Source organism: Pleurodeles waltl, chromosome 5, assembly GCF_031143425.1.
Source record: "Pleurodeles waltl isolate 20211129_DDA chromosome 5, aPleWal1.hap1.20221129, whole genome shotgun sequence".
In the NCBI taxonomy this organism is placed as follows: domain Eukaryota; kingdom Metazoa; phylum Chordata; class Amphibia; order Caudata; family Salamandridae; genus Pleurodeles; species Pleurodeles waltl.
Genome location: NC_090444.1, coordinates 1599251291 through 1599279283, shown reverse-complemented (window position 1 = coordinate 1599279283; position 27993 = coordinate 1599251291). Strand labels below are relative to the sequence as shown.

General features: G+C 44.4%; 1 protein-coding gene across 2 annotated transcripts in view; it reads right to left on the bottom strand.

The window, feature by feature from the left end:
• HPCAL1 (hippocalcin like 1) overlaps window positions 1-27993 on the bottom strand; it is a 1255899-nt gene that overhangs the window by 49925 nt on the left and 1177981 nt on the right. For both annotated transcript variants that reach the window (XM_069235927.1, XM_069235926.1), the window contains one exon: window positions 13052-13157. In XM_069235927.1, coding sequence (XP_069092028.1) covers window positions 13052-13157 — 106 coding nt within the window. The remainder of the gene's footprint in view (window positions 1-13051; window positions 13158-27993) is intronic.

Genomic DNA, 27993 nt, shown 5'->3' with positions numbered 1-27993 from the left:
TACAACACACAGCCGCATAACACACAACACCCCCACCCCTCTCCCCTGTCAGAGAACCCACTTACCTGGATCCAGAGGGTCCTCCGGCAGCCAACAGGACAAAGCGCTGCTGTCTGCCAGCAGGACACCCCCAGGCCGTAATAATTCTCATAATACAGCAGGTGGCGGTCTACTGGCGTGGCACTGCTGCTGGCAGCAGCAGCCCCACCTTACCGCCATCCGCCGGCATGGCCACAGCCGGATTTCCGCCATCCTTCTGGTGGAAATCCGTCTGTGGTCATGTTACGGCAGACGACTGGTAGCTGCAGTGACGGTCTTTTGGCGGCCGTCACCACGGCGGTAGGCGTATATGTCGCCAAGGTCCAAATGAGGGCCTATGTGTATGAAAGTTCCACATTCCAGAGTGCATCTGGGGCATCCGGGATGAATCCCAGGAAACATTTTGCTGAGGCGATATGGTGCAAGATAAGTCTGGTGCACATAATTGAATTGTGTGTATTGCAGACATGCATTCCAGGAGACTCGTTGGACCTGCTCAAGGGCTGTGGTCCATTGTTAAAGATTAAGTTCCATAGACAGAGAGTCATCCAAGCATACCTTATTCTGAAGCGGAGGGCCCCCCCTGCTATGTTGTATGCTGTATAGAGGGTTGATATAGCTCTGCGGCCCATGCCAAGGTTCAATACACAGTGGAGTACTAGGTGAATCAGGGGTTCTGATGTCCCTGGGGGCTAAATATCTGCATTCCCTGTCCTGATGGCAGAATAAGAAAGAAAGAGGCCTACCCCTATGCCTTATTGACCTTGTAGATCCTGGAAGCAAAGTATGATGCCCTCTCAATACAGTTCGTCTAAGTGGGTAAATTCAGCATCTCTCCATGGGGCTTGGTCATGAGAGTCCAGCAGCCTGCTCAGGGCTGGTAAGCTTCATAGGGGTAGGTGAGGTGAGTATGGATGCAGTGTATGCCTAATGGGTATGTATCAAGTCCATGTAAACTTGGCAGTGTGCAAGATCATCCCCAGTTTACAACCTGGTTTATCTGGGGAGAAAGGCAACTCTAAGAGGCCTACATCACTCATGTTAGCCCGTATCAGACTGCCTTGTCCCTCGACCCTGCACCCATCAACCACTGCATGGGCCACTGGAGCTGCAATGCTGCGAAGTACAGCTCCAGATCTGTAACCCCTTGACTTACCTCCAAGCAAGTGCATTGGAGGATCGATAAGGAAGCTCTCTTATGCGTCGGTCCCCACACTAGGGCCGATATCAATTCTTGTAGGGTATAGAAGAAGGATTTGGACAGAAGCACTGGTAGGGCAGCATAGAAATACAGTAACCGTGGAAGGACCAGCATTTTTAGTTATCAATGCTCTGCCCATGGGTAATAGGGGCAGTCACATCCAGAATTGCATGGATTGACATATGGAGGTCAGTGCTTTCCCATGATGGCCATCCAGCAGATCCCTGGGTGTGTGGCAAACGTTTAGCCCAAGATACCGGAAGGTATCAAAGGCCCAGGAAGGTGGTCTGCATCACAGAAGTCATGTTGATCGTGCTCAACCCTCTGCAGCGGAAATATACAAGATTTGCTCCAGTTTGTCCTAAGGCCTGTTAAATCTCCAAAATGTGCAAGGAGAGTGTATAGAGGTGATAGTGTAGAAGCATGATCCCGTTGGTAGATAAGGGCATTATCTGAATAAAGGGAGACAATATGCCAGACAGGCCCTACTCTAACACCCTACTCGGGCCCCTTCAAGCATAATACAGCAGCCAGGGGCCCCATAGCCAATGCAAACAATACGAGTGATAAGGAGCAGCTCTGGTGAGTGCCGAGCTCTATGGTAAAGGAGCACGAGATACAGTGGCCGGTACGGACATGTGCTCTCAGGGCAGTGTAGAAGAGCTTGATCCACCTAAATAAACTAGGGCCCATACCACAAGCTTGTAGGACTTGAAGCAAATAGGTCCAGCTTTGAGTGTCAAAATCTAAGGAACCACTACCGGAAGGTCAGTCTCCGTGGGTAGGGCAACGACAATATGACATAGGCATTGGATATTAAAATGTGTGGCCCTGTCTGGGACAAAGCTATTTTGGTAAGAGTGGATAAGGGTACCTAAAATCGGAAGCAGTATATTAGGGAGGATTTTACTGAAGATCTTTTAGTCAATGTTAAGCATGGACAGTGGCCTATAGGAGCTTACCTCCATAGGATCTATGCTGGGCTTTGGCAGCACAATGATTAGGGCTTCACAGAGGGAGTCAGGGAGTATGCCGTGCATGTGTGCCTCACTATAGACTTCAAGGAGGCGAAGAGCAAGGGCATCTTTAAAGGTTACATAGTACTCGACTGGGAACCAGTCTGTACCTGGTGTTTTGCCTTGTGCCATCTGTTGTATTGCTAGTGCAATTTCCTCCATCTGGAGGGGCTGTTCCAGTTCCTGTCATTGCAGCAAGGATAAAGTGAGGAGCGATCCTGTCTGTAAGTAATCCTGTATTTGAGTTGGAGGTGGTTCCCCAGGGGAGGAGTATAGATGTTCATAGTATCTGGTGAACACCTCATTAATGTCTATCTGGGTGTTCCTGACAACTCCTGTAATATCACGCATGGCCTCTATCAGGGTCTTGGGAACCTATGTTCGCAATAATCATGCTAATATGCGCCCACGTTGGTTGGTGGGCCACAAAGGCTCTATAGTCTAAATCTTCTAACCGTTGGAGCTTGTCCCAGTATCGGTGATGCAGGGCTGGCAACTTCGGGCACGTTGATGGATGTGCAATTGCTTCAAGCTCCAGTGAATGAAGAAGTGCTTCCAACTCTAGCACACTCCGGATTAAAGTGGGGCGGGTGACCAACATTGTGGAGATAAAGAGCCCTCGCTTGACTACCTTCATAGTCTCCCATTCCACCCCTTTGGTGGTCTGAAGGAGTTCTGCTCAGATATTCAGAATTACATATTAGTTGCTAGTACTGAGCATTACAGAAGAGATTTAGGCACGTGTGGACCTGGTGCATAGTAGGAGTAAACCTGTTCCCCCGTGTGACCCATCCGCCAAATGTCATTTGGATCCATGTTCTTGGCCCAATATTGAAAGTGTTTTGTGGAGTGAATACCAGCTGTGCCCGGTAAAGGCGGTACTATGTGGTCCCAATCCATATCTTGAATACAGTTAAAATTGCCTCCCCACATCCGCGGAGCTTGTGGTGTTAACAGCATGGTATGTAATAGAGTCCAGGAAAGCAGCTTGAATAGTAGTAGAGGCATACATGGATATCAAATAAAAGGGACACCCATTTAGGGTGTCTTCCAAACTACATACCGACCCCCGGTGTCCACTAAGACCCTACACTTTACAAACAGGACTTCAGGGGCAACCCAGATGAGGATCCCATGGGAGTAGGCTGAGTAACCTGGGCCATAGACCTGTCCACTCCATCGTCTGCTAACCTTATCCAACTCGCCTTTAGTGAGGTGAGTCTCCTAAAGACATCAAAGTGAATTAGTCGACGTATAAGGAACACATAGATCTTTGTGCTGGTGTGGCTATACCTTTAATATTCTATGTGAGTGTACTGTAGGTAGTAGCCATAGATATCATTTATAAATGTCCAGGTGTTGGCGTACATCATCTCCCTAATCTTGACAACACCCTCCCATACCCTTACACAGAAAATGAACCATCCTGACAATGATATATGAAACCATTAAACAAACATAGCAAACAACCCCCCATGCAAACAACCCCACTTCCCCAGGCCTGACAGCAGAATGGCGCTATGCCACCCCATATAAAAATGATTAACTGATATGCAAAAAGTGCCTGTAGAGAATTCCAATCCCTTCGGAATAGTTTGGTGGGAGGTGGGCCATGTAAAGAGTGGAAGTTGACTCAGTGTGTGCCCATGCAGAATGGCGAGCCAAAGATCCGGACCCTCGGCCCCCTGCATCTTACATCCAGGGCGGGGTACATTTCACTCAATTACGCACCCCTTGGTGCATACTTGTTTATCATCTAGAAGGAGAATGTCCTCATAAGTCATCTGCGGATGGGTCAGAACGCTAGAAGAAAGCAAGCCGGCAGTATCTGAGCTGAAGTCCAACGGCTGCTCAGGGTGTAGCAGTGAATAAGGACTCGTGCTGCAAAGGGAGGCCTCCATGACCGTTTAAGCTTGTGCTGCCACCATTTGGTCTTTTGTCGGTTTTGACTCAAGCAACCTCTTTTTGCACTTCTGCGACATGGGCCCTTCACTTGCACCACCAAATCAGACATGCCCGAGTAAGTGCACTCCGGCTGCTCCGGTTCCCCTTCACAGAGGAGCAACCCAGAAAGAGCTGCAGTCGACTATCTTCAGCTTCTAATCTATGCTACGTGTTCTCCAGCGTCGCTTTGGCCATGCTCAGCTAAAGCAGTCAGACCGCGCCCTGGAGTCAGGTCAGGTCCTCGGCTCCAGGAAGGATCTCTAGCACCGATGCAGCAGATCTCGATTTATAGGAGCACTCATAGGTGCTGCAAAATAAGGATAGTGAAAATAAGCGCTTGTAGGATGGATGCCACAAATTAATACAGGATGAATGCAGGACTCTCACACAGAGTTCCGGTATTAGACGTTTAGCACATTCGCCATTTTGGCCATGTCCCCATGTAACCATTAATTTGACACATGGAATAACCTTCCTGGCTAGTCCCATGTCGAAATTACACTTTATTAGATTTACTACAACTAACCCAATGTTAGCCAATGGGACCACCAACTTTTAGTAGAGAAATTCGACTTTGGAAATTTTACACTACGAGAACATGTAAACTACTCTTATACATGTCCTGTATTTTAAAATGAGGCACCTTCCCCCCTGGACACTTAGGGTATATTTTGACAGGTCCAATTTAACAATATGGCAACGGTTATGCCCATTTGCAAATGCAGGTCTGGAGTAATTTTTTCACATGTCAAGGCAGCAGGGCACCCTAAGTGCGACAACCAACAGGTACCATATAAAAGGGACTTTCAGGTAAGTTAACATTGTTTTGGAAATTGGGTCACTAGTTGACTAGGGTGTGAGCCCTGGTCGAACAGCGAGCACAATTTTAGTCAGGGCAAGGTACAAGCAAAACTCACATTAATCTGTGCTCAACCTCCTAGTAGCTTGGCACAGAGTAGTTAGGTTTAAGTTAGAGGTAATTTGTCAAGTATTTGCGCAACACTTCAAATAGTAAAACAGTTGAAACACTACACAAAAAGATCTCACACCAGGTCAGAAAAATAAAGGAAAAATTTAATAATTAAAAAAGAGAGCAACATGACAAAAATTCAATTAGTATTTGATCAATGCCTACAACTGAACACATTGTTATAGGTCATCCAGCCTATTTTGGGCCAGACAACAAATGTCCGATGTAAACAACCACACACTTTTTTTGTTTTTTTTAAATGGGGTGGTTACATTTTTTTTAAACAAACGTCTCTACATAAATGTTAGACTTGGCATTCTTGGTGCGGTCTCCCCTAACTTTTGGTCTCTGTTTCCCAGGTTGTTGTGTGCTGGACTCTGATTTTGCTGTTTTTGGTACTCTGGGCACTTTACCACTGCTATCTGGTGCTAAAGTGCAAGTGCTCCTATACAAAATGTGTATGTAATTGGTTCATCCATGATTGGCATATTTGATTTACTGGTGAGTCCCTAGTACAGGGCACTAGAGGTGCGCAGGGCCTGTAAATCAAATGCTACTAGTGGGCCTGCAGCAGTGGTTGTGCCACCCACATTAGTAGCTCTGTAAACATGGTTCAGACCTGCCACTGCAGTGTCTGTGGGTGCAGTTTTTAAACTGCTAATTTGACTTGGCAAGTGTACCCACTTGCCAGGTCTAAACCTTCTTTTTTCTTACATGTACGACACCCTTACCTGCCTAGGTAGCCCCAAGGGCAGGGTGCAGTGTATGGTTAAGGTAGGACATATAGGGATGTGTTTTATATGTCCTGATAGTGAAATATTGCTAAATTCGTTTTTCACTGTTGCAAGGCCTTACCCTCTTATAAGTTAATATGGGGGCTACCTTTAAATCTGATTAAAGTGTAGATTCCCTTTGGGAGCGGATGGACATGTGGAGTTTGGGTCTCTGAGCTCACAATTTAAAAATACATCTTTTAGTAAAGTTGATTTTAAGATTGTGTGTTTGAAAATGCTACTTTTAGAAAGTGAGCATTTTCTTACTTAAACCATTCTGTGACTCTGCCTGTTTGTGGATTCCCTGTCTGAGTCAGTTTGACAGTTGGGCTGTTTGCACCGCTCTCTAGACAGTGACACAAAGGGAGCTGGGGTGTGCATCTCTCTCTAGACAGTGACACAAAGGGAGCTGAGGTGTAGCCTATATATCCTGATTACCCATCTGTGCTAGGAGGGAGGGGAGGAGTGGTCACTCACACCTAAAAGGGCTGTCCCTGCCCTCACACAATGCAGTCTCTAACCCTCTGGTGTGTGTCTGGGGCCTGGCCTGGGCAAGGCAGGATTTCACGAACAAGACAGACTTTTCTTTGAAGTAAGCCTACTTCAAAGGATCAAAATGGGTATAAGAAGGGTACCCAAAACCACAGACTTGAGATCACTTCTGGAAATCAAGAGGAACCTCTGCCTGGAGAAGAGCTGAATAGCTGAGGAAGAAGAGCTGCCCTGCATGGACTGTGCTTTGCAGAGCTATCCTGCAGATGCTGCTTCTGCCTGGTGAAAGGGGACAGAGACTGGACTTTGTTGTGCATTCCTGCTTGTGAAGAAATCTCCAAGGGCTTGTCCTGAGCTTTCCTCCTGTTGTTGAAGTCTCAGGGCCATCAAAGACTTCCGCTGCCAGCACCTGGACTCTCTGCTGCGACTCCTGCCTTGCCAAGTGGTGCCCCATCCAGTTCCTGGGGCCTTGACAGGTGAAGCTGGCAGACCAAGCCTGGAAATCCATGCACAGAATGCTGTGGGGGAAATTTCCGATGCAACCTCTGAGAGTGGCTGAAGAAACGATGCGCCGCCGGGGCTGAAATCAATGCACGCAGCTGGAGAAACGACATGCTGCATCGCTGACGGAGGCTGGTCTCGTCGCAACCCACACAGCACGGTTTTGCTATCACCGTGCGGCAGGATTTTCGACACAAACCTTGCTGGGTGTGGAAAAATGGCGCAACAACTGCCTGGACCAGAGTGGATCTACAGCTATAGCTGTCCATGTTACAGTGTTTCTCTTAGAGTAACATTCATCAGCCTCTGCAGATGGAAGTTTTAAAAATCTTGTAGTAACAGCATTTATGTGATGGTTCGTTTCGTATAAGCAGAATATTTATAAAGAAGCAATACACTGTCAATCACTTTCCCCTAGCTTAGGGCTAATCCATCCTACATTCATCTTGGTGATCTTAAATTGCCCGTATCCACTCTAGAGCCATTCACATGCAGATTACTCTCCTTCACCTAACGGGGTGTGGAATTTAATAAAATATCTACTTGTCCAGGGGAGAGGTTGCCTCTTAAATCTACTTGTCCTGTAAAAAAATCTACTTGTCCCTCTGGTGCCATGTAGTGCAGCCACAAATTATGGCAGCAATCTCATTCTGTAAGAGATCTGATAATAGCCTCTGATCATGCCAGGGTAAATACTATAGTAGGGCTTGAATTCTTGCAATTTCAACCCCTACTATAGCAGTTTCTTCATTTTGCTTCCTTTCCGCAGATCTACATACTGGGGATGGAGGACGCAGTAAACAATAGGACCAGTGCTGGAATGCCTTTGAGTCTGCAAACCTACTAACTTGCATGTTTTAAGGATGTTCACTAGCTCTTCTCTAATCGTTCCCCCCATACTGAGAAAGGTTGGAAATTTACTCCTGACAATGGCACAAGTAGAAGTTCTTCCAGGATTGGGAAAAAAAGTGGTTGGAGTAAACGTGAACTTGAAAACGCTCAGATTTTCACATGAGCAAATGTACACATGCATAAGTGCTTGTGCTAAAATACAGTTCACAGATATTTTCTAGGAGTACAATTTCCTTGTCTACTTCTGTAAGTTACTGTGAATTAATGAAAGCCACTAATTCAAAGACATATAGCATGGGTGCACTTTTGTGACTTTCTTTAAGAATTTGGTCCCTAATTAGGTCTGGCGTTGACCACGACATTTTGCTTATATTAATATTCTATTTCTCTCTCTATCTATCTATCGGCTGGCTTTACTGTGAGTGATTGCATCCTGCTGTTCCGCAAGGAGAATATTGGCACACAAAGTAGTTGTGTTTAGTGCCAGCAATTATTGTGGCAATCAGTGGCATAACGAAACTGGAGGGGGCCTCTCTGCAAAGAACATGGAGGCCCTCCCTCCAGACCCATGCAGGGCAGGTGCTGTGCTGAGGGTCTCCATTGGAGGGGTCTACCTGCACCTCAGGGACTGAGGGAACTTTGTTACAATACTAGTGGCAATGTGTGCTTTTTGAGACCAAAACGTTTTTTTTTGTTGCTTTTTGCCAGTGTTGGTTACAATGGTGAGGACCTGGCAGCTCCCACAACAATAAAGTGTCCCAAAAGCCACGTCAAAACAAGAAATGCATTGACAAAACCAAAAGACTCACAACAAATGTTGAATCGGTTGGGTTTGCCAGTGCTTGTGTATTTTTATGCTTCCCATAATCATGTTGAAAATGTTACACTGATTTTCCATTAGGAATATTTTTGGGAAATACTAGCATGCATCAACACATTTTACTAAATGACACTTCAAAGAAATAGTACCTAAAATTTCATAGTAGCGATAGGTTTTCATTTACTAACTGCATTTTTTTCTGAACATTTTATTTTGAAAGCAAAGAATCATTACTGTTGCTTACAAGCTTCTGCAAACATTTGCATATAATCAGAGAGCATTCTGGGAGCATTAAACTTAGCCTCATATTTCAAATGTGTGTACTTTTTTTTTTTTTTACTGGCACCACTGTCAGTAGTGCAGTGTAACCTTAAAACATGTTTAACAGCACTCACCCTAATAATAAAGGCTTTTCAATAATGAACCATAAATACAAGTTCGAACATCATTGATATATGGGCACACATATTACCTCAACTGCGTCAGTCCCATCTCTTTTAACTGGCAGCCAAAGGGTTTGTGCTGCGGAGTGTTGGGCCTGGTTGTCCCAAGGACAAAATAAACATGAAAACATGTTGCCCTCGACCCCAAGCAATAAGAATTCCACATCCCTGACCTAGCTTTATATATCTTAAGCCACTGATTACCTTGCCCCATAATTTTTCATTGGCACTCGGCTGCATATGATGCTGGTTGTCAGCTGCTTGCATTTAGAAGTCCACACTGTGATATTGAATAACCTGTACTGGTGATTACATGTAGCTGTTTAAAATAATGGGGTTAGCGAGAAACTTTGGACAACACTGCAGGTAGGCTTAGGAACTACGATAAGGTGTCAATTTTGACATCATTGTAGGGCTGTTCTTATGACCAATGTACAGTTTTTCAAGTATAAGAGTTTTGCAGCCAACCATGGAATAAGCTCATCATATTCCTAGGGTCTTCTGTGATACACTTAGAAATACAGGGAGTGCAGAATTATTAGGCAAGTTGTATTTTTGAGGATTAATTTTATTATTGAACAACAACCATGTTCTCAATGAACCCAAAAAACTCATTAATATCAAAACTGAATATTTTTGGAAGTAGTTTTTAGTTTGTTTTTAGTTTTAGCTATGTTAGGGGGATATCTGTGTGTGCAGGTGACTATCACTGTGCATAATTATTAGGCAACTTAACAAAAAAAAATATATACCCATTTCAATTATTTATCATTACCAGTGAAACCAATATAACATCTCAACATTCACAAATATACATTTCTGACATTCAAAAACAAAACAAAAACAAATCAGTGACCAATATAGCCACCTTTCTTTGCAAGGACACTCAAAAACCTGCCATCCATGGATTCTGTCAGTGTTTTGATCTGTTCACCATCAACATTGCGTGCAGCAGCAACCACAGCCTCCCAGACACTGTTCAGAGAGGTGTACTGTTTTCCCTCCTTGTAAATCTCACATTTGATGATGGACCACAGGTTCTCAATGGGGTTCAGATCAGGTGAACAAGGAGGCCATGTCATTAGATTTCCTTCTTTTATACCCTTTCTTGCCAGCCACGCTGTGGAGTACTTGGACGCGTGTGATGGAGCATTGTCCTGCATGAAAATCATGTTTTTCTTGAAGGATGCAGACTTCTTCCTGTACCACTGCTTGAAGAAGGTGTCTTCCAGGAACTGGCAGTAGGACTGGGAGTTGAGCTTGACTCCATCCTCAACCCGAAAAGGCCCCACAAGCTCATCTTTGATGATACCAGCCCAAACCAGTACTCCACCTCCACCTTGCTGGCGTCTGAGTGGGACTGGAGCTCTCTGCCCTTTACCAATCCAGCCACGGGCCCATCCATCTGGCCCATCAAGACTCACTCTCATTTCATCAGTCCATAAAACCTTAGAAAAATCAGTCTTGAGATATTTCTTGGCCCAGTCTTGACGTTTCAGCTTGTGTGTCTTGTTCAGTGGTGGTCGTCTTTCAGCCTTTCTTACCTTGGCCATGTCTCTGAGTATTGCACACCTTGTGCTTTTGGGCACTCCAGTGATGTTGCAGCTCTGAAATATGGCCAAACTGGTGGCAAGTGGCATCGTGGCAGCTGCACGCTTGACTTTTCTCAGTTCATGGGCAGTTATTTTGCGCCTCGGTTTTTACACACGCTTCTTGCGACCCTGTTGACTATTTTGAATGAAACGCTTGATTGTTCGATGATCACGCTTCAGAAGCTTTGCAATTTTAAGAGTGCTGCATCCCTCTGCAAGATATCTCACTATTTTTGACTTTTCTGAGCCTGTCAAGTCCTTCTTCTGACCCATTTTGCCAAAGGAAAGGAAGTTGCCTAATAATTATGCACACCTGATATAGGGTGTTGATGTCATTAGACCACACCCCTTCTCATTACAGAGATGCACATCACCTAATATGCTTAATTGGTAGTAGGCTTTCGAGCCTATACAGCTTGGAGTAAGACAACATGCATAAAGAGGATGATGTGGTCAAAATACTCATTTGCCTAATAATTCTGCACTCCCTGTATATATAATTCATATGCTGGTCTTTGACATCATGTTCACTGGTGGCCATTTATAAGGCTGTCATTGCTAGTCTATTCCATCATTTTCCTATGCCAACCTCTTTGTACGATAGTTATGAGATCATGTGCCCAAGCTTCCATGCATCCCACACCAGTGCTACCATGTGCCAGTGATCCCTGACTCATGCAAGTCGATACCACCATGTGACCAGGTATTGACTTCATATGGTTATTGAAACCATAATGAGACTTGAGTATCCCCCTTATACCAGTCAGTGCCGCGCTACGTCACAGATATCACACACGTGTCCTTCAAAGTCACTACTGTTTTGTGGGTACCTCCAGGTCACCAATTAATGCACACACAAATGCACGCACAAATATAAATATGCACACACACATTTAAATCTGCAAAGACACACCCACGCACATCAACATATATTTAACCTGCTTGAGTTCTTACGTTCGCCTGACTACCGCTTACCTCATTGCTCATATCTACTTCCCAGCAGCTAGGTGAGGGTTAGTGAATATTGTCAAATTGCATAGGCACCTGATTTTCCTAAGCGCCTGCTGAAGGGCACATTGAACAGTAGCCTTCTAATCGCTGAGAAGCTAGCAGGTCCTGCACAGGGGCAAATAGGGAAGGCACCTGTGCGGTTCATGTGCAGTTCATGTGCATTAGTTCCTGCCACTCTCCAGGTAGATCAAAGTAGTGTAATCAATGATACCTCGTCGGGTTTTGTTAGTTTGGTTCCAAAGATTGATTTATTTTTATTTATTTTTACAATTTTATACTGACACAACAAACAAGACCCAGATTGCATCTGAACTCCTATTAACTTTTTCATACAACAATCTTCAGAGGTTACATTGACAGCAGCTTACTTGGTGAACAGTACTGGCCGTATTATTGATCTATTTAAACGTCCTATAATACTGAGTGTTGCAAATGCAATATATTTAAGTCTATTGCTTTTTATCACATGTATTTTAAATACCACCTAGTTAAATCATTTGGATAGAATGTCTTATTTGTTGAATAGTTCAGTTTACAAAACTAAATATAATTGGCATTTACTTTATCAGAGAGACCCTGATAGTCGTTTTATATAACGTCATATTATATAATGAGGAATGCCATCAGCCACTTATGTAGCATGATTGCACAGCTGGATTGCAGTGATACTGGACAACAGTTAAAGAATGGCTCGAAAAATTGTTCTCTGTCTGTTGTGACCGGAAATGATGCTTGACAACAGCAATGGGGCGACCTATGAACTGCCTACCCATTGTTATTCTCTGCACTCCCTCCATCTATTCTACTGTCCAGATAAGGCTACCTATTAGAATCTCTGCTTAAAAATTCAGACCTGTGTATTTTGAGGATAGAGGCAGCCTCAAGGCTGGACTAAATCTTACCAGCCCCTCAAAGGAGAGTTGTTTGCTGGATATCACCACATTGGTCATGAAATTGGGTAATGGTACTCTATTGTGCCACTTTGTAATGGTTGAAAATAGTTACAAAGGTGATTAATATGAATATGGTGGACATAATATTAGGACAGAAAACAAACAAATTTGTATATCAGAGATGAGCACATACACAGACTGGCATCATCGAATGGAAAGCAAACAACAAACCTTAACAAGCACAGATTCCAATAGGAAGCAAACCACATTTTAATTAATTTATGCAGTTCATGAAATATGTTTTTGGGCAGAAAGTATCAACTCTGCTCAACATATGTTTATCAGTAACCTAGGTAAGTTAAATAAAAAAATATATAAATTTAACACATTTGAACTTCACTTCTGTTAGAATACACAATGTAGACTATAATGCAAAATGTAATTTGTGAATATACTAATAAATTTTATCATCTTAAAAGTGACCTCCTCAATCTAAATTCATACCATCGTTATTCGTATCCATTTGTCTGAAAATCTTGTCTGTTCGTTTTTCAGGTGTGGATTCGTCTTCTGGCATTTTCATCACTGAAGACACCATCTTGTATATAGCCTGGATTAACGTGAAATGGAAAACAATTATATTAAGATAAATTTGACAATTATATGTATTTGAACATCACTAGCTTGCAGTTGTGACTCACGGGTATTCCTGGGGGTGGGGCAGGGTGGCGTGCGGGGGGGGGGTGTTTGAGGTAGGGCGTTAACAACTTTTAATAAAAACTTCTTATTTTTTTAACGTACCTCCTCTGTTGCCGCGACGCTCCCCTCTCCCCCGTCGCTGCTGCACGTAGGCACAGGCTGCCAGCCTGCCCTGCGGCTAATCCTGACGCTGCTCAAACAGCGTCAGGATTGGCTGGGAGCACCCAGCCAGGGCGCTCCCAGACAGATGGGAGATTGTCCAGGCTCTTTCCAGCCCAGCACAGTGCACTCCCCTCTGTTCGTCACCCCTAATGCCCTGTCCCTTTCACAAGGAAGGGATAATAAACACAGTTTATTATCCCTTCCTTGTGAAAGGATTTGCAGCGGTTGCTACTGGCAGGGCAACGCTCCTTCACCCTTATGGAGGAGCCGCCCCTGCTAGCTTGAGAGTAATTTTAGGGGCAAAAGTCAAACACTGTGCCCAATTCACAGCTTTCTTTCCCTAAGTAGGCGTGACTTACTCCTGTTAAGTCCGTAGGGCCATATGTACGAACACCTTTTCCCATAGACACAGAATGGGCAAAAACCTTTGATACATCTGCCCCTTAGTCTATATGCCACATGTAAGCCACACTGATTTGCAGACAAATGGTTGTGAATTTGGGAAGTATGTTTAAAGTGCTGCTTAGAATGATCTGTCGAAAATCTCACCCATTACTGTTAGTCATTTAATGGGAATAGCAAAATATTACTGCAGAGATAATGTAAAAATGCAATATAACATTGAAAACATCTCAGGAGCTCAATTGTTTTAATTATACACTTCAGACATAATGATGCGCTCTTTAAGACTGTAGTGCACAAGTGTCTCCTAGTACACAGGTTGAGTACACAAGTCCCAACTCAGTCTCATTGCACACAATCCCAATCTCAAAGGTATTTAGGGCAGAAAAATAGAGGGGTACCATTTAAACATTCAAGGATAGGCCGGACAGAAAAGTAGAATCCGTAGCCCACCAAACACTATCTCAGAACATCTTATTGCAGTTGCAGGTGCTAGGTACTGTATTCACCTACTGGCTGAGGCATTTTCAGGAGCAATAAATAATTAAAAAAAAAAAATCAATAGCAGCAATTAAAAAAAAAACTAAAAAAAAACGTACCTTTCCCACTGCCGCTGGCCGCCTTGCACTCCTGTGTTAATGGTGCCCCAGCATTCCCTGGAACACCTGTACAGGTTCCCCCCCCACACAATCTTGGTGCTGCTCTTATGCTATACTTAGCATGAGAGCAGCCACGATTGGTCTGAGCAGCTTGGGCTGCCGCTCACACACTGTGTTGGAATCTGAGCAGTGTAGCACAGCCAGGTTGGAGAAACATAAGTGCGCATGTCAGTTTGGCCCGCCTAAGATGGCGGGCCAAACTAACATGCTCACTTATTGCAGTGACTCCACTCCCCCTCCACCCCTCTCCCACGGACCAGCCCGCCCATTTCATACGCTGGCTCATATTGTTTTATTTTTTAGCTTCTGGCTCTTAGCCAGTGGGGCGATACTCCTCTGCCAATGCGAAGGAGACGCCCCTGATTCAGCCACAGACTCCAACATTACTTCAAAGATCAAACTGAACTTCAGTATGATCTGGCTGCTTGATTTCAGCTCTTGTCTGACCTCTTCTGTCTGCCAGGAAAGGTATTTCCACGAGAAGCACAGGCAAATTCATGTGGATGACTTCCAGCCAGATAACGTGGTCTGAAGATCAAATCGGAAGAAAAATGACCTTTAGAAGTGGACAGCCTCTCTACTGTGCAATACTTTATTGTCCACAGAATTTAAACAATACACAGCAACATCTGAGCTTCTAGAATAAGTGAATGGTATGTTTTAGTTTATATGCGATCAGTAATCCATTAAAAAGCTGTTTGCATTTCCCTCTGTAGGATATATGCACTAACAGGATGGTGGGTGATAATTTTGTCCTAGTTTGGGCATTAGGCAATAGTGCACTCTGAGGTAAGTGTTCAAAATGCTGCTTTTCCTTATATGAAGCGCACCCTAAAGCAGTGGTTCCAAACCTTTGGACTCCTCAGGACCCCCAATGAATCAGAACTGGAAGCCGGGGGACCCCCAAAGCAATATGTACGATTTCAATTTCAAACATTAAAACAGTAATTCACAAACAATACACACACAAGTACACACCAAATAAATACTCAAATTACCAAAGATATTATTTTGTATTGAAAAAATATGCCAAAATTGAAAAAATTTAATGGGAAGGTTGACGCTGCATCTCTGCAACTAACTTTTCATTGTTTGGTTTATTTAGGAAAGCTGAATCCTCAGGTCAGATTCTACATTTTGCAAGCAAATTCCGCTTTTATTTTTTAGCTACATAAGATCTGAGAAATATGTGGTGGGGAAAGGAAGTAAAACCATAAGGGCCTCTCATCTCTCCATAGCCTCTCTGTCACATGTAATAATTTGTTTTATTGCACCTCTGGTAACAATGTAGGGTGTCAGAACACTTGGTAAAAAAGAATCTCTGTGACAAAAGCAGTAACCCACTGTGCTATGCGCATAACATACATTTCTTTGTAAGATACACGTTCTGTGCAGGAGGTATATTAACCATCTGTGCTACCTCAGATGAGTCAAAACTGCCACTAGACAAAACTCCAATTTCTCTCCAGCAGGTACATCAATCACCAGAGTTACCTTGACACTTATTTTTTCCCAAAAGCAGCTAAATGTGCAAGGAACTTTGCAGTGCTTTTAAAACTGCTGCAGAAAAGAAGTAATAAATTTAAAAACGCACATGTTCTTTGTCAAGGCTCAGCTGGATAAGTGCCTTCCTGCCGTCCTGGCCTGCGGACCCCCCTGGGAATGTGTCACAGACCCCTGGGGGGCTGCAGACAACAGGTTGGGAACCACTATTCTACACGACTCCACAGTACACTACACCACTGTATGCCATTTCACTCTGCTATTCCACAGAATGCTACTTCACTCTAGCCCCGTGATACTCAAAGTACGGCCCGGGGGCCGCATGCGGCCCTTCAGGCCTTTGCATGCGGCCCCCTGGTCAGTAGCAGCACTGAGCTGCTTTTTATCAGACTGAGCATTAACTTAAAAAAATGTTAACTAAACAGGCGTTTATTTACAGGTTAATTGCAGTTAAAAAAGGGATATAACTAGGGTGTCCTGCACCCCATAACCTTAGGAACACTTTAATTTTGCAGCAAAAGGGTAAAAATATGATAAGTCTCATCAGAGTTGAAAAAGTGTATTTTATTAACTTGCAGAACTGTTTCACCTTGGTAAATCAGATTATATCAGTAAATGGAAAATAGAGAAGGCTTTTTTTTTAAAGTGATTTTTTTAAAACATGAATCTAGAAACATTCATTTTTTCCCCACCCTGGAAACACTGCCATAGTGAACTAAGAGGCAAGTCAGTGGTTATGTGGCCATTTAAATGGCCTGGTTTTGTGTTATACATGAACAACTATATTGTTCATTAAATCAGACACAGGAGAAAGTTTCATACACCACTTATCCTGAAGTCCTGTGTTTCTAGTCCTTTTATATGTGAGAATGGAGGGAAAGTGGAATGAAAAATTGCATAGGATCACACAGTTTGGTAAAGTGGGGAAGCCGAGATTAATGCCTGTTTTTCTGGTTTGACTTTGTGCACGTCAGCCACTAAATGTTTATGCTTTACTCCCATAAACCCACCTTACTTCCAACACGCCCCCAACCACGAGTACCACCCTGCTCGCTTCAATGCGGCCCTCGGTCACATCACAGACCAAAATGTTGGCCCCTGGGGAAATCTTTGCGAGTACCCATGCTCTAGCCCCTATGCTGCCAGGCCTTTTCCCTTCCTGTGCCAAGCCTTTTTTTTGCTATTTGGGGCAGTTCGCGCTTAGGCCCTCATTACTTTTTGTCCACATAAGCTATCCACTCCAAATTTGCGTCCTTTTTTTCCAACATCCTAGGGATTCTAGAGGTTCCCTGAGTTTGTAAGTTCCCCTGGAGGAGACCAAGAAAATGCTGTTTTTAAAAAAAAAAATGGGAATAAAGGGCTGCAGAAGAAGGCTTGTGCTTTTTCCATGAAAATGGCATCAAAGGGTTTGCAGTGCTAAAATCACCATCTTCCCAGCTTTCAGGAACAGGCAGACTTGAATCATTTTTCAACACAATTTTGTCATTTTACTGGAACATACCCCATTTTTACAATTTGTTGTGCTTTCAGCCTCCTTCCAGTTAGTAACAGAAATGGGTGTGAAACCATTAATGGATCCCCGAAAGTTAAACATTTCTGAAAAGTAGACAAAATTCTGAATTCAGCAAGGGGCAATTTGTGTAGATCCTACAAGTGTTTCCTACAGAAAATAACAACTGAAATAAAAATAAATATTGACATTGAGGTGAAAAAAAAAAAAAACAGCAATTTTTCTCCACTTTTTCTTTTTCCTGCAATGTCATATTTTCAAAGGCAATATACTGTTACGTCTGCTAGACTCTTCTGGTGGCAGGGATATATAGGGCTTGTAGGTTCATCAAGAACTCTAGGTACCCAGAGCCAATAAAGGAGATGCAACTTGCAACGGGTTTTCATTGTATACCGGCTTACAGCAAATAATTTGGTGAAATATAAAAAGTGAGAAATAGGTATCATGAAAACCTTTGTATTTCCAAAATGGGCACAGGAAAAGGTTTTGAGAAGCAGTGGTTATTTGCACATCTCTGAATTCCAGGGTGCCCATACTAGCATGTGAATTACAGGGCATTTCTCAAATAGACTTCTTTTTTACACACTGTCTTACATTTGTAACGAAAACATGTAGAGAAAGACAAGGGGCAATAACACTTGTTTTGCTATTCTGTGTTCCCCCAAGTCTCCAGATAAAAATGGTACCTCACTTGCGTGGGTAGGCCAAATGCTCGCGACAGGAAACACAACATGGACACATCACATTTTTACATTGAAATCTGACATGTTTTTGCAAAGGGCCTAGCTGTAGATTTTGGCCTCTAGCTCAGCCGGCACCCAGGGAACCCTAGCAATCCTGTGCATTTTTTAAACCAAGACACCTAGGGCAATCCAAGGTGGGGTGACTTGTGGGGCTCTGACCAGGTTCTGTTGCCCAGAATTCTTTGCAAACCTCAAAATTTGGCCAAAAAACACTTTTTCTTCTCATTTCGGTGACATAAGGTTCTGGAATCTGAGAGGAGCCACAAATTATCTTCCACCATAAATATGGTACCTCACTTTTGTGGGTAGACCTACTGCCCGCGAAAGGAATTGCCCCAAAACACTATCTGGACACATCAAAATTATCAAATACAAAACTACCTGTTGTTGCGGGGGGCACCTGCATTTTTGGTCCTGAACTCAGCAGCCTTTAAGGGAAACCTACCAAACCCAGACATTTATGAAAACTAGACACCTGAGGGAGTCCAGGGAGGTGTGACTTGCGTGGATCCCCATTGTTTTCTTACCGAGAATCCTCAGCAAACCTCAAATTTGGCAAAAAAAATCAAAAAACTATTTTTCCCACATTTTCTGTGTGGGATCACCGTCCCAGGACAAATTTTCTTCCACTCAACGTTCCCCTCAGTCTCCCGGTAAACATGATACCTCTCTTGTGTAGGTGGGCCAAGAGCTTGTGACAGGGAAGAGCCAAAAACATATCGAAATTGAGGGGGAACCAATGCAGGTCCAAAAGGGCGGTTTGAAGCAAAAAAAAAATTAGGCTGACAAGTGCAGCAGAATTTTTATCGGTATAGATGAGACAATGCTGGGTGGTAGGAATTTTGTGGATTCCTGCAGATTCCGGAAGGTTCCATAACAAAAACGTGGGAAACGTGTGATTTCCAGCAAAGTTGGAGGTTTGCAGGGCATTGTGGGTAAGATAATGGTGCGGTGTGCATGTGAAGCACACTACCCTGGAATCACCCAGATGTTTAGTTTTCAGATGAGTCGAGGTCTTGAGGATTTTTCTACATGGCAGCATCCCAAAGTCCATAAAGTGCAGCCCTCACCATTCGAAGTGGGACAATTTTGAGAGTTAGGCAAGCTCTCATGGCCCAAATGTAAAACCAAAACCCAAAATAATCAAATGTCCTCTTGCTTGCCGTGGAGTAAGATGTTTTAGTGTGCGGGGGAAAACTGAAAGACTGTTACCCACTTCAGTTGAGGTGGGGGCATAACCAGGCCCATACTGGTTGGAAGCCACCACTCCACTTTTTTTTTTTTTTTTAATTCCCTGGCATCTAGTAGACTTTCTGCCCCCCCGGCCGGGAGTGGATCAGGGGTAATTGCCCCATCTGCCAGAACAACTTTGGCCCCATTTATTTGGGGTAGGGGTATGGCCATACCCCACACTTTTATTCTGAAAAAAAATCTTCTCTGGTGGGCTTTCTGCCCCCCTTGGGAGCAGATGGGACTTCAAGAAATAGGCCAATCTGCCTCAAATGGGGGCAGATATGGCCAACAGTAATGTGCCCCCATGGGGCGCGACCCTTACCCAAGGGGCTGCCCCCCAAAACAAAAAACACACACATACACACACACCAGTCCCTGGTGCCTAAGTGGTTTCTGCCCCACCCCCAGGGGGCAGATCGGCCTAATAGAAATAGGCCGATCTGCCCCCAAGGGGAGCAGAAATGGCCTAAAATAAATTCCCCCCCCCCCCAGGGGAACGACCCTTGCCTAAGGGGTTGCTCCCCTTGCGTGAAACTGATGCAAACAATTAAAGATCCTTGGTGTCTAGTGGTTTCTGCCACCCTTGGGGGCAGATTGGCCTAACAAAAATCCGCCAATCTACCCCTAAGGGGAGCAGAATTGGTCTAAATACAATTTGTCCCCCAGGCGAACAACCCTTCCGTAAGGAGTCGCTCCCCATATATTAAAAAAAAAGTAAAAAAAAAAAATATATCCCTGGTGTCTAGGGCTTTCCGTTCCCCCGTGGGGGTCCGTCGTCCTAATTATAATAGGCCAAACTGCCCAAGGCCTATAAATATTTTGCCCTCCTGGGGAGCGGACCTTGCCCAAGGGGCTGCTGCCCTTATGCGCAAGTTTAAAAAAAGAAATCTCTGGTGTCTAGATTGGCCTCATAAAAATAGGCCGATCTGCCCCCAAGGGAGGAAGAAATGGCCTAAACACAATTTGCCCCCCAGAGGAGCGACCCCTGCCTAAGGGGTCGATCCCCACCTATAAAGAAAAGAAAATAAATAACACAAAACAAATGATCCCTGGTGCCTAGAGGTTTCTGCCCGTCCTGGGGGCAGACTGGCCTAATAACAATAGGCCGATCTGTCCCCAGGGGGTCAGAAAAGGCCTTGAAAAAAATTGCCCCCCTGGGGAGGGACTCTTGCCCAAGGGGTCGCTCCCCTGATGCCAATTTCCTTATTGTAAAAAAATCCATGGTGTCTAGTGGGCATTACAGCAGCCGATCTGGCTTCTAAAATGCTCTGAGAAACTTCAAAGGGAAGGAAATTCCTTTCCTTCCCTTTGAAGCCTCTCAGGCCCCAATCACATGATGGGAAGAGAAATGCTTTGCATTTCTCTTCCGAGCTTCCAGCGCGATGGGAGGTGGCCTCTGATGTCATCAGACGTCACTGAGGAGGGTCGGGGGTGGAAGGGGAAGCGTTCCCTTTGAGCTCATGTGCCAGGACGTAATGGTTACACCCTCGGCGGAGGAGCACTGTGCCGGTGGATGTAACCATTACGTCCCCAGCACAGAAGGGGCTAGAATAATCCACTCTATGCCTTTCCACAGTATACACTCACACTGTATGCCATTACAGTCTACCTCCCTCCACTCTACAGTATTCCACTCTACCCTACTCCACTGTATGCCAATCAACCCTATGCCTCTCCACTCTATACCACTTCACTCTACCCCACACTAGTATACACTATTCCACTGTATGCCAGTCCACTCTATGCCACTCCCCTCTATGCTATTCCAATGTAGGCCACTACACTGTACCTCACTCCACTCTACGCCAGTGCACTCTACAACACTCCACTGTACACCAGCACACTGTACACCACTACACGCCATGCTCTTACACTCTACACCACTCCACTCTGCCCCACTTGTGTACACTATTCCACTGTATGCCACCTCAGTATACGCCAGTCAACTCTATGCCACTCCATGTTATTCCAATGTATGTCACTACAATGTACCTCATTCCACTCTGCCAGTGTCCTCTACAACACTCTACTGTATGCCACTTCACTGCACACCACTTTATGCTATTCTAATGTATATTGCTGAATTGTGCGACACACCACTGTATGCTACTACATTATGCACCAATACACTTCACACTACTCCACTGCACACAACTCCACTGCACACAACTCCACACTATTCTACTGTACGCCACTCCACTATACGCCTCTCCAATATATGCTATTACACTGTACGTCACTCCACTGTACAAACTGTGCTCAATGCCACTCCACTGCACTGTATGCCACTGCACTCTGCCACAATCCATTGTATTCTATTTCACTGTACATCACTCTGTTCTTAGCCACTCCTCTGTATGTCACTCCACTCTGCAACAATTCACTCTATACTACTGCCCTCTATGCTATTCCACAGTACAGCACTCCATTCTACACGACTATGGTCTATGGTATTCCACTCCAGTCTATGTGACTTCACTGTACGCTAGTAAAACTCAATGATATTCCACTCTACCCCAATCCTGTCTATGCTATTCCCCTGTACAGCAATACATTTTACCTAACTCCACTCTACGCCACACTACTGTATGCCACTCCACTCTACAGCGGATTAGTGTTGGCTATTCCACTGTGTAACACTCCAGTGTATGTCACTCCACTCTACGCCCCTCCACTCCACGCAATGCAATTCCACTGTATGCTACTCCAATCAACGCCACTCCACAGTATGCTGTTACACAGTATGGCACTGCACTGTACCGGGCCTCACTCTACAATACTCCAGTCTGCAGTATTTCACTTTACAACACTACAGTCTACACCACTCCAGTGTATGCAATTCCCCTGTACATGTAGTAAAGTACACTCTTTCTGCCATGGTTACCCCCATTTTCTGCCTGTCAGTGTGCTAGACTGTGCTCACTGGGATCCTGCTAACCAGACCCCAGTGATTATGTTCTCTCTCCTCTAAATGTTGTTGTTGCATACAAAATTGACATACTGGCACCCCCTTATAAGTCCCTAGTATATGGTACATAGGTACCCAGGGAATTGGAGTTCTAGGGGATACCTATGGGTTGCAGCATTTCTTTTGCCACCCCTATGGAGCCCATTCAAAGGCTTCTACAGGAATGTCATTGCAGCCTGGATGAAAAGGTGCATGCACCCTTTCACTGCCATTTGCACTGCACCAGGTCACTTATAAGTCACCCCTATTGTAGGCCCTCCAGCCCTGAGGGCAGGGTGCTGAGTACCTGTGTGTGAGGGCACCGGTGCACTAGCAGAGGTGCCCTCATGAACTCCAGGGCAATTTTCCAGGACTTTGTGAGTGCGGGACGCCATTTTACGCGTGTACTGGACATAGGTCACTACCTATGTCCAGCTACATAATGGTAACTCCGAACATAGGCATGTTTGGTATCAAACATGTTGGAATCATACCCCAAAGCTTTTGCAGGCATTGGTTGTATGATTACATGCACTCTGGGGGCTCCTTAGGGGACCCCCAATATTGCCATCCCAGCCTTCTGAGGTTTTCCAGGCAGCCCCAGCTGCTGCCACCTCTCAGACAGGTTTCTGCCCTCCTGTTGCTTGAGCGGCTCAAGCCCAGGAAGGAAGAACAAAGCATTTCCTTTGGGAAAGGGGTGTTACACCCTCTCCCTTTCGAAATAGGTGTTACATGCTTGGGAGGGGTAGCCTCCGCAAGCCACTGGAAATGCTTTGAAGTGCACATTTGGTGCCCTCCTTGCATAATCCAGTCTACACCGGTTCAGGGACCCACAGTCCCTGGTCTGGTGCAAAACTAGACAAAAGAAAGGGGAGTGACCACTCCCCTGTCCATCACCACCCTGCTCAGAGCTCCTCCAGAGGGTCCCTGGGTTTTGCCAGGTTGGCAGGGAACTCTGGGAAGATCTCAGTGGCCAGTGCCAGCAGGTGATGTCAGAGCCCTCCCCTGATAGGCGCTTACCTGTTTAGCTGACCAATCCCCCTTTCAGGGCTATTTAGGGTCTCTCTCTTGGGTGGTTCTTCAGATTCAGATTACAAGACTCCAGCAGGAATCCACTGCATTCTTTAATTCACCTTCTCACTGAAGAAACTGTATCTGGACCCTTCAAGAACTCTGCAAACGGCAACAAAGAAGCAAAGACGACTTCTGCAACACTGTATCTTTAGCTCCTGCCAGCAACTGCAGCCTTTTCCCGGTCATGCATCCTCGGAGGACAGCCTGTCTTCAGCCTGCACCACAAGAATGAAGGAATCTCTTGTGGAGTGAAGGAGTCAATACCCTGTTGTCGTGGCAGTGATCTCTGCCACGACAACCGGCTGCGTGGGTCCCCTCTCCTAATGAGTTGTGTGGATCCTGCATCACGGGTAGTGGACTGAAGTGGTCCTGATGGTCCTGACGTCCTACTGTCCAACTTTGGAGGAGGTTAGAGCTTGCCTCCCCATGCAAGACAGTACCCCTGTGCACCGTGTGTTTGGCAGTTGCCAAGGCTTGTTGGCATCCTTCCATGAAGTTTGTCGTGCACCATGCATCTCCGGCCCCCAGCACTCTATCCTATGACACACAGCTTGCTGAGTGGTTCTCTGGCGGCATGGGATCCTTTGTTGTAGTGCTGCGTGGGTCTCCTTTTGCACTTTCTTTGTCCCATACTATGGGACTCCTGTGCGTGCTGTCTGGTCTTCTGTGGGCACTGCCTGGTCTTCTGTGGGCTCTCTGAATTGCTGAGAGCCCCCTTTGACTCCCTCTCCTGGGTAGAGTCCACCAGGTCCCTCCTGGTCCCGGGCATTGGCATTTTTCACTAACCACAAGCTTTGCGTGTACCAAGGCTTGTTGGCGGAATCCAGCAATGCAAACCAGACTGCAATCATCCATCTGGCATGGGACATCATCTCCACCAACCAGGAACCCGAAACTGTCTTCTTGGGTGCAGTCCTGACTGTTCTTCCTCACCAGTGGTTCTTCTTTTGCACCTTCATCCGGGTCAGCAGGGACTCCTGTTCTTCCTGGACTCTTTAGTGCTTCTCAGACTTGGTCCCCTTCTTCCACAGGTCTTCAGGTCTGGGAATCCATTGTTGGTGTCTTGCAGTCTCTTCTGGCTCTTGCAATATCTTCTTTCTCATGTTTCTGTGTGCTATGGGAAAGTTACTGTGATTTACTTCTGCTTTCGTGGGCCCTGGGGTGGGTTCTGTTACTTACCTTTGGTGTTTTCTAATACTCCCAGAGCCCCTCTACACATTACACTTCCTTAGGTGGGAAACCGGCATTTGCATCCCACTTTTTTAGTATATAGTTTGTGTTCCCCCAGGCCCATTTCTAACTATTGTGATTTTCACTATTTGCATTGTATTCTAACAGTTTTTACAGCTATTTCTGCATACGAGTGTATATAATTTGTGTATTAATTACTAAGGGAGTATAGTCTCTATGGTATTTTTGGCATTTGTGTCACCAAAATAAAGTACCTTTATTTTTGTAGCACTGAGTATTTTCCTTCATGTGTGTGAGTACTGGGTGAAAACAGTGGTATTGCATTAGCTTTGCATGTCTACTAGATAAGCCTTGACTGCTCATCTACAGCTCCCCCTAGAGAACCTGGTTTCTAGACATTCCTACAATAGGTACCCACTATAAACCAGGCCAGGCTCCTACAGTACAGCACTATACTCTACCTCAGTCGACTCTACACTACACTATTGTACGCTACTCTACTGTATGCCACTCCACCCTAACCCACTCCAGGTGTATGGTATTTCAGTGTGTGCCACTGCTGTGTACGTAAATTCACTCTACACTATTTCACTGTACACCACTACAGTCTAACAAACTCAACTGTATGCAAATACACTGTGCACCCCTACACTGTATGTGAGAGAGAATAACTGATTGTGCCACTATGATTTTTAACGTGAAATAAAGGAGTGGCTATTTTCCCTATGTAAATTTGTGAAGTAATTTTCATAATAATCTGATGCACTGAAATGTATATGAGTAAATTGCACAATTAATATAACTTTGTGATCACATTTACTCATCATACTGCAAGTATATTTATGCTGTAGTATTTTAAAAAATGATATTTGTCATCATTTTATATTCATGCCATTTATGAGAAACATGTGAAAAATCAATTAAACTGAAGTATATTTATGTTTGTTTTAAGCTTGGTCAGAGTGAAGGCCCAAGTTCTTTGTCTTTTAACCTTCGATGTGAAAGCATGTTTATTACATATTTTCCTAAAGCTGCAAGATACGAGTCTGTGTTAATAGAGAGCCCCTTGTGAGGAAAGATAAGGCAGCCTGGAGAAATATGTTATCAATAACAAAGGAGTATCCTGAGCTGACAGCTGTAACTCTTCTGAAATTCCAAAGCGCAAGGGTGCACCAAGATTGAACCGCTGAAACCTTCAGAAGGCTAAAGTGTCAATTAAAACTTGTGATTTACGTTTTGTTTTTGAACTAGATGTTTTGGCTATGATGTCACCTTTGGAAAAATCAGGATTTAAGTGTGGTTTAACTAGTGTTGTCATACAGCTTCCCCCAGTCCCTTGCTGAGAGCGGACCTTTCTGAGGAACAGATCTCAAACTTTAATTTCTATGTGACTTCATGCTGCCTCACCTCTCAATCAATCAATATTTTTATTATCATGACTTGGAACTTCTAAGAGATCCACATGAGTAGTAATACAAAAATCATGTTAGCTCAACATAAAATTATACACATTACTAAGACAGGGCATATAAATACATAGTAAAATTGTACACAATTTAAAACACAAGGATTCAAAATAACTGCATGAATGATTGAACATTTTTTTAAATCCTGAAACAAAATCTTTCACGGGGGGTGTATAACATAAATCCAAGGCCTCTCTATTAGATCTGATATTAAGCCGCAAAAAGAGAGGTTTCAACCATGGTTTTCTTGGTGCGGCTAAAGCAGGACAGATAAACAGAACGTGTGAAAGAGTCTGTACCCCACCTTGACACAGATCACAAATGTTAGTAGAGTCATCCCACCTAGAAGTAAGAACTCTCAGGGGCATTCTATTAGTCTAAGCAGGATACACTATCACCTCACCCCATGGTGTAGATTCAGGTCAGATAGGGTTGCAACATTTTCATAGTTACAGAGTTAGTTAAATTCTCTAGACCTTTTCTTTGGCAGCACGCATCCAGGTCCAGCAGAAAGCCTTTGGACCATGCCGCTTCCTTCAAAGTTCTTTTTAACAATACATAAGAAATTGAATGACGGTGGTCCAAGTCTAGCTCTAAGAGCCGTATAGCTTTGATTTAATTTCTAAAGAAACTGGACTTTTCTCTCAAGTTGTTAAAGATCTCATTATAGGCCAGGTTTCTGAATTCCTCGCTATGCATGAGGTTATACACCCTTCTTATCACTGCCGCAAGGCCTTACACAAAGATATTCTTAATGCAAAATTCAAGACGTAATGCTGCCCCTGAGACTGGGTGGCTGAAGGAAACCATGCGTCTCAGAATGCAGCCTTCTGTCTTGTCAAGAAAATCTTATTTGGTTATATCAATATATTCAATCGCGTATAAGAGAGTCGCTGGAATCTTGACCTAGTAGGCAGATAGTAAGTGTAAGAAGTGACGTTTACCATTTGCCTTATAAAAAGCCGACAGGCCTTGAGCAAGTGAAATAGCCTTGTTGGTATTATGACAAATGTGGTCTTGATTCTTTGTTGAAGCCGAAAAGATCTTACCCAAAAACTGGTATGATACTTGCTGTTACAACTTATGTTGAACGAAAACCCAAGGATGAGAGACTTTCCTTCTGTTTTTCTTCCTGGAGAAGCAAACCACCTGGGACTTTGCTGTATTAATTCTCAGGAAGTGCTTCTCCAAATAGGTTTTTAAGGCGGCCAAGCGACGGTTTAGGCCTTTTGGGGTAAGGTCGTACACTACTATATCATCTGTGTACAGTAAGCACACGATTGGCTGACCCCCCCCCCCCCAACCACCAGGGCATCATCAGGGGTGTTCCTGAGACTTATGGGAAGGCCATGGATATAAAGGGAAAAAAGCAATGGGGCCAGTAAACAGCCTTGTTTCAGGCCATTTTTGGTCAAAACCTTTGAAGATAATCCCTGTTCTCCACCCATTAATACTTTGCACCAGGTCGATGGGAGTAGGGCAATCACCCAATTGCAGGAGGCCAGGAGGGACCACTAGATCTTGGAGTTTCTTCCACAGTATTCCCCTATCCACTCTATCATATGCTGTGGAGTAATCGATAAATGCCACATACAGTACACCTCCCATTAACTGGACATCAGGATATTATCTAAGGTATTATGGTCCTTTCGAAAATCTGCCTGCTCCACTGGTAGAGTAACATTTTCCTCCACCCAATCAGTCAATTGCAGTAAAATGCTTTTTGCGAATATCTTTCCAGTTGTTTCTAATAAGGCAATTTGTCTGTAATTTGACGGTATTGTTCTATCTCCCTTTTTATATAGAGAAAGAATTATACTACCCGTCCAGGATTCCTGGATATTACCTTGGGCATAA